This window comes from Astatotilapia calliptera, chromosome 23 (assembly GCF_900246225.1).
Source record: "Astatotilapia calliptera chromosome 23, fAstCal1.2, whole genome shotgun sequence".
Lineage (NCBI taxonomy): Eukaryota > Metazoa > Chordata > Actinopteri > Cichliformes > Cichlidae > Astatotilapia > Astatotilapia calliptera.
Genome location: NC_039323.1, coordinates 7,684,779 through 7,699,263, shown reverse-complemented (window position 1 = coordinate 7,699,263; position 14,485 = coordinate 7,684,779). Strand labels below are relative to the sequence as shown.

The window sequence follows — 14,485 nt, the reverse complement described above, 5'->3', positions numbered from 1 at the left end:
CTAAACTAAAGTTATGCTTGATTATTCAAACTGAGCATCAGTGTATTTTTTCTCTCCCTGTTGTTGACTGTTGTTGACTCAGTTCTATGTTAGTTAGCAGCTGATTGAACCTGAGCCTAGCAAAGAGTTGTTTACATTAGTTCCTGATGACTTCACTCCACCTCCTTCCTTGCTCCTAACTAGGTGTCATTCTGACCATGGCTATTAGAGTCCCTAGATTGATATCTATGAATTGAATCTGTTGTGGCACTGGTCCTTGTGAGAGTTGAAAGAGGGGAGACACTTTTCTCTGAGGCCTGACATAAAATAAACCGGGGGGCCATCCAGGATCTCCAATACTGCAAGCTTTAATACCTTATCCCTAGAAATAACAACACACTTTCCACACTGTGAAACAGTCTGCAGTCCTTGCTGTGTAACAAAAATGCTTTTATATCCTTCAATGTCTCCTGAGTGGAGCTAAAATCTAGGTCCAGGGACCTGCCTGCAAAGCAAGGTAGTGGAAGAACTTAGAAGAAAAAAAGCAGACCTGACAATAATTTTCTGGTTACAGGTTATTAATTTCCTGTAGGAGAAAAAAAGCCTTTTAATCTCACAAGCAAAGGCTTAAATAAAAACTGGGAAAAATAATTAAAAATTCTTGCAGTAAGTTTTTCCTTGTTGGCATTACATCAACAGTAGAAGAGAATAAGTTAATAAGAGAGCTCTTACTGTCACAGTGGCTGTTTTAATAAATGTCTAAAATGCTTTTATCCTGCCTTGAAGGCCATAGTGATGTAACTACACCATTATACAACTGCACAGACAACTTTGTTGTTGCAGTGGAGAGGAGTGCATACAGAGTTAATGTAAAAATTCACCTGATGTTCAGGTTGAGAATTCAAAGCTCGAATCTCCAAGAAGTTGAATGTGGTTTCTACCTGTTGTCAGAGACATAGTTGACATTTCAGCTGGCACGAATCTAAAAGCCTCACACTGCACATTAACTTGAGAGGGTGGCAGAAAGTACCTTTGTGGGAATCTTTGGCGCCAGGAAATAGAGACGCCATGTTGTGAGCACCTGGGAAAAAAAAAGGAAATAAAGCAAATTGAATGAAGACTCTTGAAAAGTTCACTGCACAGTCATACTCCCCAGGGAGAAAACAGTCCCAGGAGTTTCCATGGTAATGATGAGAGGGTCTATTCATCTACTGATCCAGCAAATTGCTATCTGTGTCAGCGATAACGTCAAGCATTAACAGATTAACATCTTCAAGTCTGAGAAATGGTGACATGCTGCAATGTTTTAATCACAATGACACAAACATAAAACGTAATTTCATTATCATTCTATTACTTCTGCTGTGGGTAAACATGACAGTGGCTCATACATTTAGTTCGAGACACGCAGTGCGCCTCTGGGCCCAGCGAGCAATCTCTTCTGGTCATTTAGCATCGCTCCAGGTCTTTAATATGAGAACCGCCAAATTTCAGGGCTAATAGATGTCTTCTCTACCGTTCGCATCATAGGATCTGTTCTAAACACAGAAATGCGGGTCATGGTGGGTCAGGACATCAAATTAGCTTTTTTGCTTTGCCATCTTTGCTAATTTGGTATCTGCGGTCAGAGGCGTGTTGGATCATTTTTAGTTCAATGCAAACTTGATGGGAGTTTGGACGTGACTGGAAATTTGAAAGCAAACTCAGAGCCTGTTTGTGCATCTCCATCTGAAGGAGCACACGCACCATTTGTGTGCGTGCACCCACTTATTTTTGGCTTGGAGACATTTGTGTCATGCAGCTTTTGAGTAAATCTGATTCTGCCCCTGATTCTTCTTCTTGAGAAACAGTTTCTTTCTTTTTGTTTTTCTTGCAAACACACACTCTATAAAAAGAAGAAGAAAAAAGTCAGTGTCTCGATCCATCAAGGCAAACAAAGAATAGTGATTCTTTGGCATTTTGCAGCTCTCCACCAGCCCCTAAGTACTGCCCTCTGCTCTTTTTCTTCTCCTCTTCTGCTCCGTCGCTTCCAATCATTTACTCCATTCTCTCTGATGGGCCTGCTAAAACACTCCCCGAGGACAAAGTCTCCCCCCTCCGCCCACCCCATGCCCATGTGTCTCTCCCCAATGAAATAAGTAATTAAATTACAGCTCTCTCATTCTACTGTTATTTTTTGGAGAAGGGAGCTTGACACAGGCCTGTCTGAAGCACACATTGACAGCCTCTTACACCCACACAGCAAGTGAGGTGTCGAAAAAGAAATCATTCAAAATTCAAAATGTGCATGTGAGATGGAGAGAGTGTAAGAGAGAGGTGAAGATCTGCGCTTCACTTCAAAGACTGTCTGAAGGAGTTGATTAGAAGGACCAGATTGTATCGCATTACGGTGATGAGTCTGGGTTACGGGTGGTAGTTAAGAGAGTGCATGCAAGTAAACAGAAGTAAATCATGCTGATGCAGCAGGAGAGAGAGACACTTATCGAGTATTCCACTTCAAAGGGAGACCAGACACACAGCACACATATTGTGGGTTAATTATGCAGCTAGATAACAGATATTCAAATTCTGTTTTGTTTGACAGTTTGGGTGAGGCCTCTGCAGATAAATTCATGTAAACCATAGTGACAAAGCAAAACCACCAATCACAACCTCAAGCAAGCTTTCAACTGCTTACTTCCGACCCTGAACTTCCAGTGAAACAGGAAAACAAAAACTTAACACAATTAAACTCTCCTCTCTCCTGCCAAATGCTAACCCGGGTGCATTTGATCAACCTCCAATCTATTTTTCCGTTTTCTATGTGCACCCAGCAGGAGAGAGAGCCCTCGCGTTCCAGTTCAGCTTTTAAGAGGAAGCGGTAAATGAGACATGGATTGGATTGTTTCTGGCAGATAGACATATCAAAGTGTCTGAATATCAAAGGCTGTACATGCAGAAACTCTCCTAACTGCCCATCCTCACCACACGATGAATCATTACAGCATCCAATGAGTGGAATTCTGCACTGCCGAGGCAAAAATGGACCTTTTTTAAAAGCTCATTCACTCACTGGGGGAATTGTAGAAGGGGCGGCAGAAATAACCAGTGTGTCGAAACAGTATAAAAACTACACTAGTTAGACAAGGATTTGTTTTATATTATGCTTATAAAGATGTACGGTTGCCTTGCTGCACTTAATGGTGCACTCAATCAATTATACCTGTTCTGCAGTGTGTGTTACCCATGCATGAGTTGTGTCCTTTTCTGCAAACACAGTGGAAGTGTTACACATTTGCTAACACTGGCATTCATACAGGGTCCAGTTGGATTTCCTGTCTGCCGTGTACAAGCTGATTGCCCCAGATTCTATTCAGATAGCTGGCTGAGTTTTGCACAGTCAAATACAAATTTCATATCTCTGTCCTATATTCTCTGATGAAAGCACCCCAGAATCAAAGGCTGTGAGCTGTTCGGCCCCCCACTGCCTCCACAGGCACAGAGGGATCCATAGCCACTCTCGCAGATCCTGTCTATCCAATATTCATCCTGCCAAGCCGCCAACAGCAGTCACAGAAAAGGGGGAGCAGCCGTAATGCAGTTAGCAAGTGACCAAAGAAGCAAGATGTTTACTGTCGCTGTTAAATAATGAGGATCTCTTGCTTCTGCTGTCACAGAAATCAACATTGTGACAGAGATCCATTAACACTGCAGGGGAAGTAAACATCAAAGACAGTACATACATGATGCATGTCTCAGGCTGCTTATGTAGCAGGCTTATGGCATTCTTTTTCTTCTACATCAGCAGACCAGTGCTAAGACAGAACCCATTAAACCAGCCAAGTCGGCAGTGAGGAAAGAGAAAGCAGCAACTTACCAGAATTTTGTCCTCTGTTTTGCCATTTTTAGTGTCAAGCTTAATGCCACGAACAAACTTTATAGATGATTTATCGATAATCTTCCTGATGCTTTCTGTGGATGACAACATTAACATATGTTACAACATAATCTCTCTCTCTGTTTCAGTCTCCGAAAGGAGCAAACAACCATTTGTGCAAATTTGATAGTTTTTCATATAAAAAGAACAGTTTGCAAGCTGTTGTGTCTTAGATTTGTGAATCCTTTTTCACTCTTCCAAATTTGCAGAGACCTCAAAAATATTCTCTACATTTATTTTTTTTGTCTGTTAATATTGTACAGTAATACTAAAATACAGGCAAAGCAAAATCCTACAACAATAATATCATTTTGAAGGACATAAAATGAGACATAATGTTCACTGTGCAGGATTATTTGCAGGACCTCTTGTCTCTAAACATTGATTTTTGCAAAGTTAACATTGCCTAAAGGGATACAGTAGAAAAATCACATTCAGAAACCAAAAGTAATAAGGAGTAGTGTGGCAGAAATTCAAAATTAAATGGAACACAAAAAAACAACATGCAAACAATAAGGAAGGATCCTTTAACTTCAGATTACTGTACAAATATCCCAGCTCAACATTAGCTGAGGGATGTGTCAGACTTGCAATGTACGCTGACCTGTCGTGGCATTTTAGATGATAAAAATAACCGCGATGACAGGATCATGATTATACGTGAGAAACAAACCTCTTATATGCAAAATCATATAATCTGCACGTAACACTGAAGCAGAATGATTGACAGGGTTTTAGGTTGTGCTCCAAAGCACAAAGGCACTCAGTGGGAAGTTACACGATTTCGTGGATTAATTACTGAATGACTGTGATACATAACAATGTTTTGCCTCCGAGGTATTTCCTTTGAGGTAGTCACAATATGCTTCAGTGTTATTTTCTTACTCACAGGAGCAATATAACACATTTGAGCATCAGTGTCTATGATTCACTGAGAACTGTTCCTGTCAAACAGTGTCACTGTCGGTGTTGTGACCCCTGACTTGTATATACAGCACATAACGTCCGTGATGCGCCAAAAGAAGCATCTTACTCACAGTTTGGGAACACATAGCACTGACACACTATCGCAGACACATACAGTCGCTAGCAGAAATTACATGATTCAGCATCTCAATTACTCTAGCTCCAGAGCTTCCAACTGACAAGTTTATGAGGAAATCGATACAGAGGCTGGGTTGTTGGGATTGGGCAGTGGAGTTGATACAGTCACAATGGACAGTGATGCAAACAATTCTTTCCCTGGCAAACAATTCTTTCCTATTTCTATTTTTAGGTGCTCATAAGTCTTAAGGGGAACAGGTTCCATTGCAGTTATGTACATTTGGTCAGATTATGTACATACTTTACTCGAATATTTGGATTTAATGTCCCATTACACTTCTAATCTATCAAATTTCAGCAAAAATACAGCACTTTTAACTTTACTGCATCTCAACTCTTATATGAATGACCTGTGATGAAGCTACATTTTCCTAAATAAATCATTTAAGTATCATCACCCTAACCAGACACAACACGTAAATGACGCTCATACCTTTTTGCATGGACAATTAATAATCAGATAACATGATGACACTTATAGGATCCTTCCTGGAACAAGAGGACTCGTTTTTGACACTTTTAGTACATTTTGCACCATATTAATAAGAGCTATGCGAACCAAGAATTGAGACCTGATAATTTAAGTCAATCCAGCTGTTAGGAAGGCTCTTTCCAGTGACCTAGTGCATGCAGGCAGACCACCAGGTTCTCCACCTGTCAATCAGTGCAGGAAAGGCGGGATGAGGTGGTGCAGCCGCCCGGCAGGTGGCTGAATGAAGAGGCAGGGATTCCACTGGATTAATCATCACAGTGAGCCTAATAGAGCCATTAGGAGTAATTAACACAGCAGCAGAGTCCCTGCTACCCTGAGCATGTGTGCTGCTGGTGCATGTGTCAGTGCTTTTGCGCGCGTGTATGATATTGAAATCGAGGCATTGCTGTGACTTTGACATATGTAAGCTGTTGCTGTTTGAGAAAAGGGGAGTAAATATTTGTGCATTCTGTCGCGCTGTTGAGTTTGTATAGCTCATGCATTTTTGTTGGCAAGATACGGTGAACATCTGCCTGTATCAGTGCCCCTCTCTTCACTTTCCCACGCACGCGTACACACGCACGCACGCGTGCAATCAGCAGCAGCGCTCTGGCTGGTTAGGCTGCAGAAAAACAAAGATGAAATACTCAAGAGTTGAGGGTTAGAGAGGGGGAAATCTCACTGTGAAATGGGTGTCTTGGTTTTTTTTTTTAAAAAGAAAAAGAAACGTGCAGGGAACAAGACGGTACCAGACCCCACGAGTACACACCATTATTTTCCACAACGCCCCTTTCCCTCTTTGGCCTAGGGCTGGGGTTTTTTATTACCTGATCCACCCAGAGAGGGCAGGCTTAAAGCTAATTTCCCTGCACTGTAAATAATTAATTTGAAGATTAACTAATTCACATGCGCGGGGAAAGAAGAAGAAAGAAAAAAGCCTCCCCGGCAAGGTTCGGGACTGATTGCAAAGGTGTAGCTCATGACAAGCATCCAATGCGTCTGTACGGTCGCAGCCTCCGACAGCCGCGCGGAGAAAAAAGCATCAGGAGCCTGACCACACACGCGCCCGGGGCGACCGCGAGCACACCGACACAAGACCGGGAGCAAAATAACCAAGCGGCGGTCTTTACCCACCTGTGATATCCTTGCTCACACTCACGAAACCAGAGGCAGTGATCTCTTTAGAAGCCATGTCTGTTCCTCTCTCCTATCGCCACCCCTCCTCCTCTTCCTCTCCTCCACCTCCTCCCCAATGTCTCCCTCTCCCTCTCTCTCTTAGAAATGGACAGAAAGAATGCTCTCTCTCCCAGGCATTCCAGCAGAGCACCCGACTGCCCGACGCGCTTCCTGGAAGAAACCGTTTGGATGTCGGAAGGCTGGATGGTGGGAGAGACGGGAGGTGGAGGGAGTGATGATGTTGAGGAGGAGGAGGCGGGGATCACTCTGGGATAATGAGGCTGTGGTTAGGCTACCTGTGAGAGCACGCCCAAGTTAGAAATCAGAAGATGCAAAGCAGCAGAAACAAATGTTACACCCAAAATAGAGATTGCCACTTAAAAAAACAAGAAAAGATTTACCCTGCGGGTGTCACGGTTGGTTGTCCCTGGGACTCCACAGAAGAGGCAGGAAACGGGATGGGTGTAGGTGGAGCTTGTCAGCGATTCTAAACAGTGAACATTGCTTATCAGATTCATCCAGGTAGAGCTATTCTTCAGTTAACTTACGTTTCCGAACTGGACAGTTGCAGTTGATGGGAAAGTCAGTAAATGGTAAAAACGTGATTCCATATGGAAATCTTGAGGTCTCTGAAATTATCACAATTTATTCTGAAGGGGTCAAGCTGAGTCTAGGTCTGAGAGCTCGAGGCATTTCAGGTGAAAATCATGAAATTCATGAAATTATTAGAGTCAATCACCATCCAGGAAATATGAATGGAATAGCTCTGCAAATGTTCCACAGGACTAACCTCCAAGTGGCAGTAGTCTTATGTCTATTTACGTTTTTATTCTTTAGACAGTGCATGAGCTGCAGTTTAAAGTGTTTTACATTGCCTGGGCCTCGGTGCAGCCGCCCTAGTTCATTCACTTACTGAGACAAGCCATCCTCCCTTTAAGGCCACCCTCACTTTGATTGTCTGGGTTGAACAGTAGCTGGGTTATAGCCAGATGTGTCCCTGAGATGCATGTTAGGGACAATCATTGTTGTTGAAGACTGCTAGTAACTGCACATTCAAAGCAGTCTGAAGCCTGAGCTTTTGGCTCACATGTTTTACTTGCACATACACTGATCTCATTATTTGAAAAATGAAAGGTGTTTAATATGAGCACCACGGTAACAATATGAATATGGCAGAAAATAAGCAATGGCATAACAGGTACGATCTAAAACTCTAGGGATCCAAATTCATTAACCAAACCAAACCAAAGTTATTATGATTCATCCTGTGGGCTCTGTGGATATCCACAACAATCTCGTATTTGTTGAGATATTTCATCCCGAACCAATGTTCTGGTCTGTGCCGTGGGCTGACTATAAACTTGCAGACTGGGGGATTGAGATTTCCTCAATCAATTTACTAAACTTTATCGCACTGTAACTGACTGGATTACAGGGACTATAAATAAATGTTCACCAAAAGGGAAAATGAGCATCCACAGCCGTAAGCAGTAGACCGAAAGGGAGGCTATAAATAGAGCAAACAAAAGATAACAAAAAATAACCTGAATGAGTAAATAAAAATGTGAAAATGCAGGATTTTAGCATTGGCAGGAGGCCCAAAAAAGCCACACCATGATTTAACACAGATCAAAGAAGGGGAAGAAATTAGAAATACTTTCACCTCTGCAGCAAGTTTGTAAGGTCAGACCACAACAACAGAAGATAAAAAAGAAGAAAGGGAAAATTAAGCTCCTTGCTGATAATAAATTGGATGTGCTGTGGGTTTAAATCTTCACCTCTCCGCCTTTTTGTCAGCCTAAAGGCTCCACCTGTTAACTAGTTGACAGAGGAAGGAAATATCTCCACCAAGATGATAATCTCTGTCTGTGGTTTGCTGTGAGAGTTGGGTGAAACCCCTCCTATGAGATCCAATTAGTCTCTGTCTTATAGCCTCTGAAATAAAACCGGCTCTGTAAAATAACAGGGACTTCTGAAATATACATCATTTTAACTGTGGAAATCTCAAAAGCTTTTTCCTTTTTCTTTTCCAAAGAACAGGAGGGGAGTTGTACATTAATTCTGGACATTCAATTCTTGACAAAATGAACCTCATCCATATCTTCCTGCTGCTGGGTGAGTATCACAGATAACACTTGATTGACTGTCACACACCTTCTGTCACACCTCTGCTGGGCAGAATTCCAAAAAAACGAGCGTTGTCATGACAAAACTCTTGGTACCGGTGGACAAAACCATGTCCCAGCAGTTTAAGAGGCATCTGCACTCTGCTGTCAGAGTAGTGCTGACACAGAGCCAAAGCCGAGCACTCTTATTTGATGCAGATATCAGTAGTATGGTATGCGGGGTTATAAATTTTACTAGGCTGTTAGCCTGCAGCAGGAACTTTCAGACAGTGTTAAATTAAAATGATGTGCACCAGCCAGAATCTGAATAGGGCTAATGGAAATGATTTGGACTGAGCTGTCAAATTGTTGTGCAAGCTATTCCATCCCAGGCAGCCATGAGTTATATTTTAAAACTATATGGTCGTAGTAGCACTATGTGACACTGTTGTATATGTGCGTGTATAGCGTGGGCGTGTAACAGGAAAATACAGCAAATCTGTGTACATTCCTTCTGTTCCCATGGGGATGATAACTGTCTAAAGAGTTTGCTCATTAAGGCATAGGAAGCTCTGCTCTCTGTCAAACTGTGTGGCAGTCCCGTAACTGTGAGTGTTAGCAAAGAGATGTGGCTCAGATGGTCTTCAAAGCAACTCCTTAGAAGAGCGAAAGATTGTTATGCCTTATAGGCACAGGTTTACTGCTTCTAGATGTTTTAAATGTACTTGTAGACACTTACTTTAAAATATATATATATTTTTATGTCTTGATTATATAATATAAAAAACAGCAGTGGACCATGACTGACTCTCTGGCATGCAGCCATGTGGGAATAAGCCATCTGAGCTGCCTGTGGTGTTCATGCTGATACATTTTACTCATGAATGACAGAGAATAGAGAAAACATACTGTACCCAAAATGTCACTGATGTGACAGGAACAATCTGTGGTAGAATATATATATATATATATATTTTTTTAAATCGACTGTTTCTGTGAAACACTTTGTCCGTATTTCAGGTATGGCTGCATTTGTTCTCCAAGCTGATTCGCTGCAAGGTACGGCAGATGTTATCATCACACATAAGTACAATATGTCTGTCATAAGCAGAAGAAAGACGCCAACGGAGTTATCGTTCTCCTGCAGGTCTTCTAAAGACTGTTGTGTCCGTGTGGCCCCCAGGGTCAAAAGTCTACCTCGGAGAATCTGTGCTGCTGAAGTGTGCAGTTGAGTCAAACTCCACTGCTCAGTGGGGCTTTGAGTGGGACAAACCAAAAACTGTTCTGACCCTGAACCCCAGGCATGTGGTCTCAAATGACAGCTACTTCATCACCGCTGTAACAAGGGAGGACGCGGGCAGCTACAGGTGCAAAGCACGACAAACATCCAGCCAGCCGGTGGAGCTCATCGTGTCAGGTGAGCAGCTACAACTTCTGCTGTGTTGTGTATTGTTTGTGAGCCCAAATCTTCTTGCTGGTTTAACCGAGATTAAGATCATAATGTTCAAAATATTTAAATTAATTAAAAAACAAACTTTTACAAGGGAAAACATTATGCTAATTTCACGCCCCTTATATTTATATTCAAGAATCTTTTGGATTGTTTACAGTTCCTTATTTATCATATACTGGGCCTTAGTGCAACCCTTCAGTTCAACTAAATTATGCTGTTTTATCTTCTTTTCTCCTAAAGAACGCTCTCCCTCTTTGCCAACTTTCTTCTGATTGGCTGACCCTTGAAAACATAATGTTAAACCAGAATGTGGGTGTGATTTTGGTTCAGCCCAAGCTGTGTGTCTAACATGACCATATTAATGATATCCACTCTCTATGATATTATAAAGATCTGCTAGCATTTCAGGTAGTCTGCAGGCTAAGATTCTGCTTCACAAAGATTATACGGGCACACTCTGATTTCAATTTTAAACCATTCTTCAAACCTTTATTATGAGCATCTACCACTGTTACATTATTTATATGACAGAAAATTAGGAAATGCAAAGTAAACCCACTTTACCTGTCATGTTCATTCAGTATTCTCTGCACAAAGGACAGCTAAGGCAGATCAGTAAGTAATACGTTTTGTATGATTTAGATTCCAATAAGAAAAGCTGAGGGAATCACCAAACTGATCATAAGGGACACGTGAATGCCTGTATCAAATTTTAAGTGGTATGAAAATTAAGTTGGGTTTCATAAGAAAAGTCAATTACCTCAATAGGACAAAATGTACCAGTCATCTGTGGATTCCCGTGTCCCTGCTGCAGCTGAACTTCAGAATATGATTTCTTCTTTCATTACTGCACATTGCTGCGGTGCATGAAATGTAATCGTGCAATAATTATAATGTAATTTCCAGAGATATGTAGTTATAGCGGTTGTGTTCCCATGTGAGCCACTTATTCTGCAGCCAAACAAGGCCCGCAAGTGCATTTATGATAATGATATTCATGAGTAAAACTTTAACATGGAAACATTTGCCAGTTGCTACAGTATGAAAGTGCTCTGGTTCTTCTTCTAATCTTATTGCGTCTTTCAACTCCAGAGCTGACCCCTCCCTCGCTGATTCTGGCTCCCAGCACGAGATACATCTTTAGTGGGGAGAGATTCAGTATGCGCTGCCCCTCATCTCAGACGAACGCCAAAGGCTGGAAGCTGAGGCATTACTCTCCAGACTGTACACAGAGGAGAAAAGCTGTCCAAGGTGACCAATGTTCACCACTAGAGTGTGCTGTTATCACAAACAGGACTGATGCGTGTGTCTTCAATGCTACCATTGGGAACAGTGGGCTGTACTGGTGTGAGGGACCTGAGGGTCGCAGCAACTCAGTCAGGATCTCAGCAAGCTGTGAGTATTGCTGCCTCTGGACAAAATGGGGAAAACACACCAGAGACAAATTATAACACGGTGGGGTTTTAAATGTGACGTATGAGGGAGAGCATTTTTTGTTTTATGTGTGACAAAAAAAAGTAAGGAGTTATTTATGTGTACTATCTTTATCCCACAGATGACAATATCATCATGAAGACTCCAGCCTTCCCTGTATTTGAGGGGGATAAAGTAATTTTGTACTGTCAGTACAAAACAACAAACTACAACGACACAACCTTCTTCAAAAACGGAGCAGTCGTCTCTGTGATGCCTTCGAGTCCAAACAATGAGATAAACATGACTATTGAGAACGTAACAAAGAAAGACGAAGGTTCCTACAAGTGTGCATCCCCGGCCCTAAAGATGGAGAGTACAGAGAGCTGGTTATCTGTGAGACCCAAGAGCGACACCCCAGGTCAGGTGTATAATCTCAACGTAATGATTTGTGTTTATATTTTTACATTTTGTTCAAATGCCTTTTAGGTAACAGAAGCATCCAGCCTATGCAGCCTTTTTTGGCTGAACAAAAGTCCCAAGATAAGCTCCAAAAGGTAGAAATGTGATTTCATAAGAAGGGAGAAGAAATAAAAACCCATGGAATGAACAGGCGAAGTAAAAAAGGGAAATCCAAGCCTTTGCATGCACACAGAAGGCTGACTCCAAGGTGGGAACAATCACAGGTGGGAACAAGACACAGGTGGGAACAATCAGGCCACCAGTAGGAAGGCAAAGGAGGAGGTTAAGGGTTTGATGCACACAAGGAAGAGCAGTCACCAAAAGTCATAAAAGTGGTTAAAGAAGACAAAGGAGATAACACAAACACCAAAGTCACAAGGAAAAAATTGATATAGAAACACAATAAGTTAGTAAGTAATTAAGTTTATTTATATAGATTTTTTCAAGAACAAAAGTCCAAAAGTGCTTTACAGGTACAATATAATATAAGATAAAATTATTAAACAGTAGTTCATGAATAAAGGGAGGCATCTGACCTTTAAGAAGTCTAAAAGTGATCACCAAAATTGTAAACTGAACAATAAAGAAGAAGAATTTGACTCTGATGAGAGCTTTTAGAGGATTCAGCCTCACAGCAGCCTTTTGGACCATTTCCAGGCGATCCAGGAAGGATTTGCTCAGAGTAGGAATAATGAATCACAATAATCGAATCATGTTGAAATAAAAAGATGAATGATCATTTTCAATTCACACTGAGAGACAATATATCTGAGACAGGCAATGATGATAAAAATACGTTTGCACAAGACAGCCAAGATCCTTTTAAAACTGAATGCCTGATCAAAAGTGTCCTCAGATTTCTCACTGTGGGCAGAAGTGAAGCTGAAATGGGTCCATGATTCTCAATTACTCTGGGGACGAAGTTATCAGGGGCACAAATAAGAACAGTTTTCAATTCCATTAAGTTTTTAGAACATTGATTTGGCTATAAGTTTGAGTTTGATATGTACAACTGAATATCATCTGCATAACAATGGTATGGGCTATCTTCAGAGTCATTCAGGATATGTCCTAGTGGAAGCATGTACAGGGTAAATAAAATGGTTCCCACAAGCAAACCTTGGGATGCACCACAAGATAAAATGGCCAGAGAAGACAGAATGTTAGCAGAAGCAGCTCAAGACAAATAAGAGGAAAACAAATCTAGAGCTGACCCATAGATCCTCACTCATGACTGATTCATGATAAACTGTGTCAAAGGCAACACAGATATCTGACAGAACAAGGGCTAAGTGTTCACCTGCATCTCTATGCATCCATAAGCTGGCTGGAAACCATCTTTTCTAAAAAAATTTGGAAATAAAAGGCAATTTTGAAAACAGTCTAAAATTGTGATGGAGGAAAAGGTCACTTTTTTTTCTTTCTAAGAGGGCCTCTAATAGCCTGTTTAAAATAGGAAGGGACACTGGCAGAGCTAAATGAGATGTTAATTATCCTGAGAACACACTACCTAATAGTGGGGTTGGTAAAATGTCAAGTGGGCAGCAGGAAGGTTTCATTTTATCAACTAAATTGATGAGAGCATTCACAGATATCAGTGCAAAGCTCTCAAAGACACATGGGCGGTTAAGGCAAGCGGCGAGAAGAGAGAAAGGATGGGTAATGTTTGCTCTGAAATGTTGGATCTTATTAGCAAAGAAGCAAAGAAAGTTTTTACACTCTTTATTTGAGTGACTAGTCAGAGCAGGAGATAGAGTCATAAGAATGTTTCTAATAATGTCAAATAAAACTTTGGGATTTCCTCAGAACCAAAGCACTACAAATAAATGACAAGTACCTGGGACGATACCAGGCCAACTTTGTCATTTCCTAATGAGCCATTAGAGAGGTGTACTACGAAGGGAGATTAAGATCAGTTAGCAACCTTTGTCGACAGCTCCCTTTAGAGGCTATGGAACATTAACCTTTAATCTTTAAATGTTTACAGTTTCAGAGCTTTAATTTGCAGCCATCAAGTTAAAAATTAAAATAGGATTAAAATAATTAATTCAACTTAAAATGTTTGTTTTATTGCTCTGTGCGCAAAATTACAAGATTAATAATTTCCTGCTGCTTTTTTTTATGTTCTTTATACATTTTTATCACCATTTTATCATCGTCATCTTCCAATAATGTCTATGACTGGAGTAGGTAGCACTCATATGGATCATTTTGTGCAGCAGAAGAAGAATATTTTGTGTGAAATGCAAGCTGGATTAAAAGTACCATTGTGATATCCAGTAAGCCTGACTGGGATTTTAAGTTTTCTCAAGCCAGCTATTGCAAAGAAAGCCTGGCTGCGCATAATTTCCTTCATAGTAAAAACCTTATAAAAGGTTTTCAGCATGAGGCAAATTATGATAATA

At 41.1% G+C, this 14,485-nt stretch overlaps 1 protein-coding gene across 2 annotated transcripts in view; it reads right to left on the bottom strand.

Annotated features, from left to right (window-relative positions):
- LOC113016176 (capping protein, Arp2/3 and myosin-I linker protein 3-like) overlaps positions 1-6,707 on the bottom strand; it is a 35,115-nt gene extending 28,408 nt beyond the window's left edge. For both annotated transcript variants that reach the window (XM_026158788.1, XM_026158789.1), the window contains exons 1-4: positions 6,606-6,707; positions 3,836-3,930; positions 1,010-1,060; positions 861-920 (exon numbers count right to left, since the gene is read on the bottom strand). In XM_026158788.1, coding sequence (XP_026014573.1) covers positions 861-920; positions 1,010-1,060; positions 3,836-3,930; positions 6,606-6,663 — 264 coding nt within the window. In that variant the 5' untranslated portion in view covers positions 6,664-6,707. The remainder of the gene's footprint in view (positions 1-860; positions 921-1,009; positions 1,061-3,835; positions 3,931-6,605) is intronic.
- Positions 6,708-14,485: the final 7,778 nt, after the last annotated feature.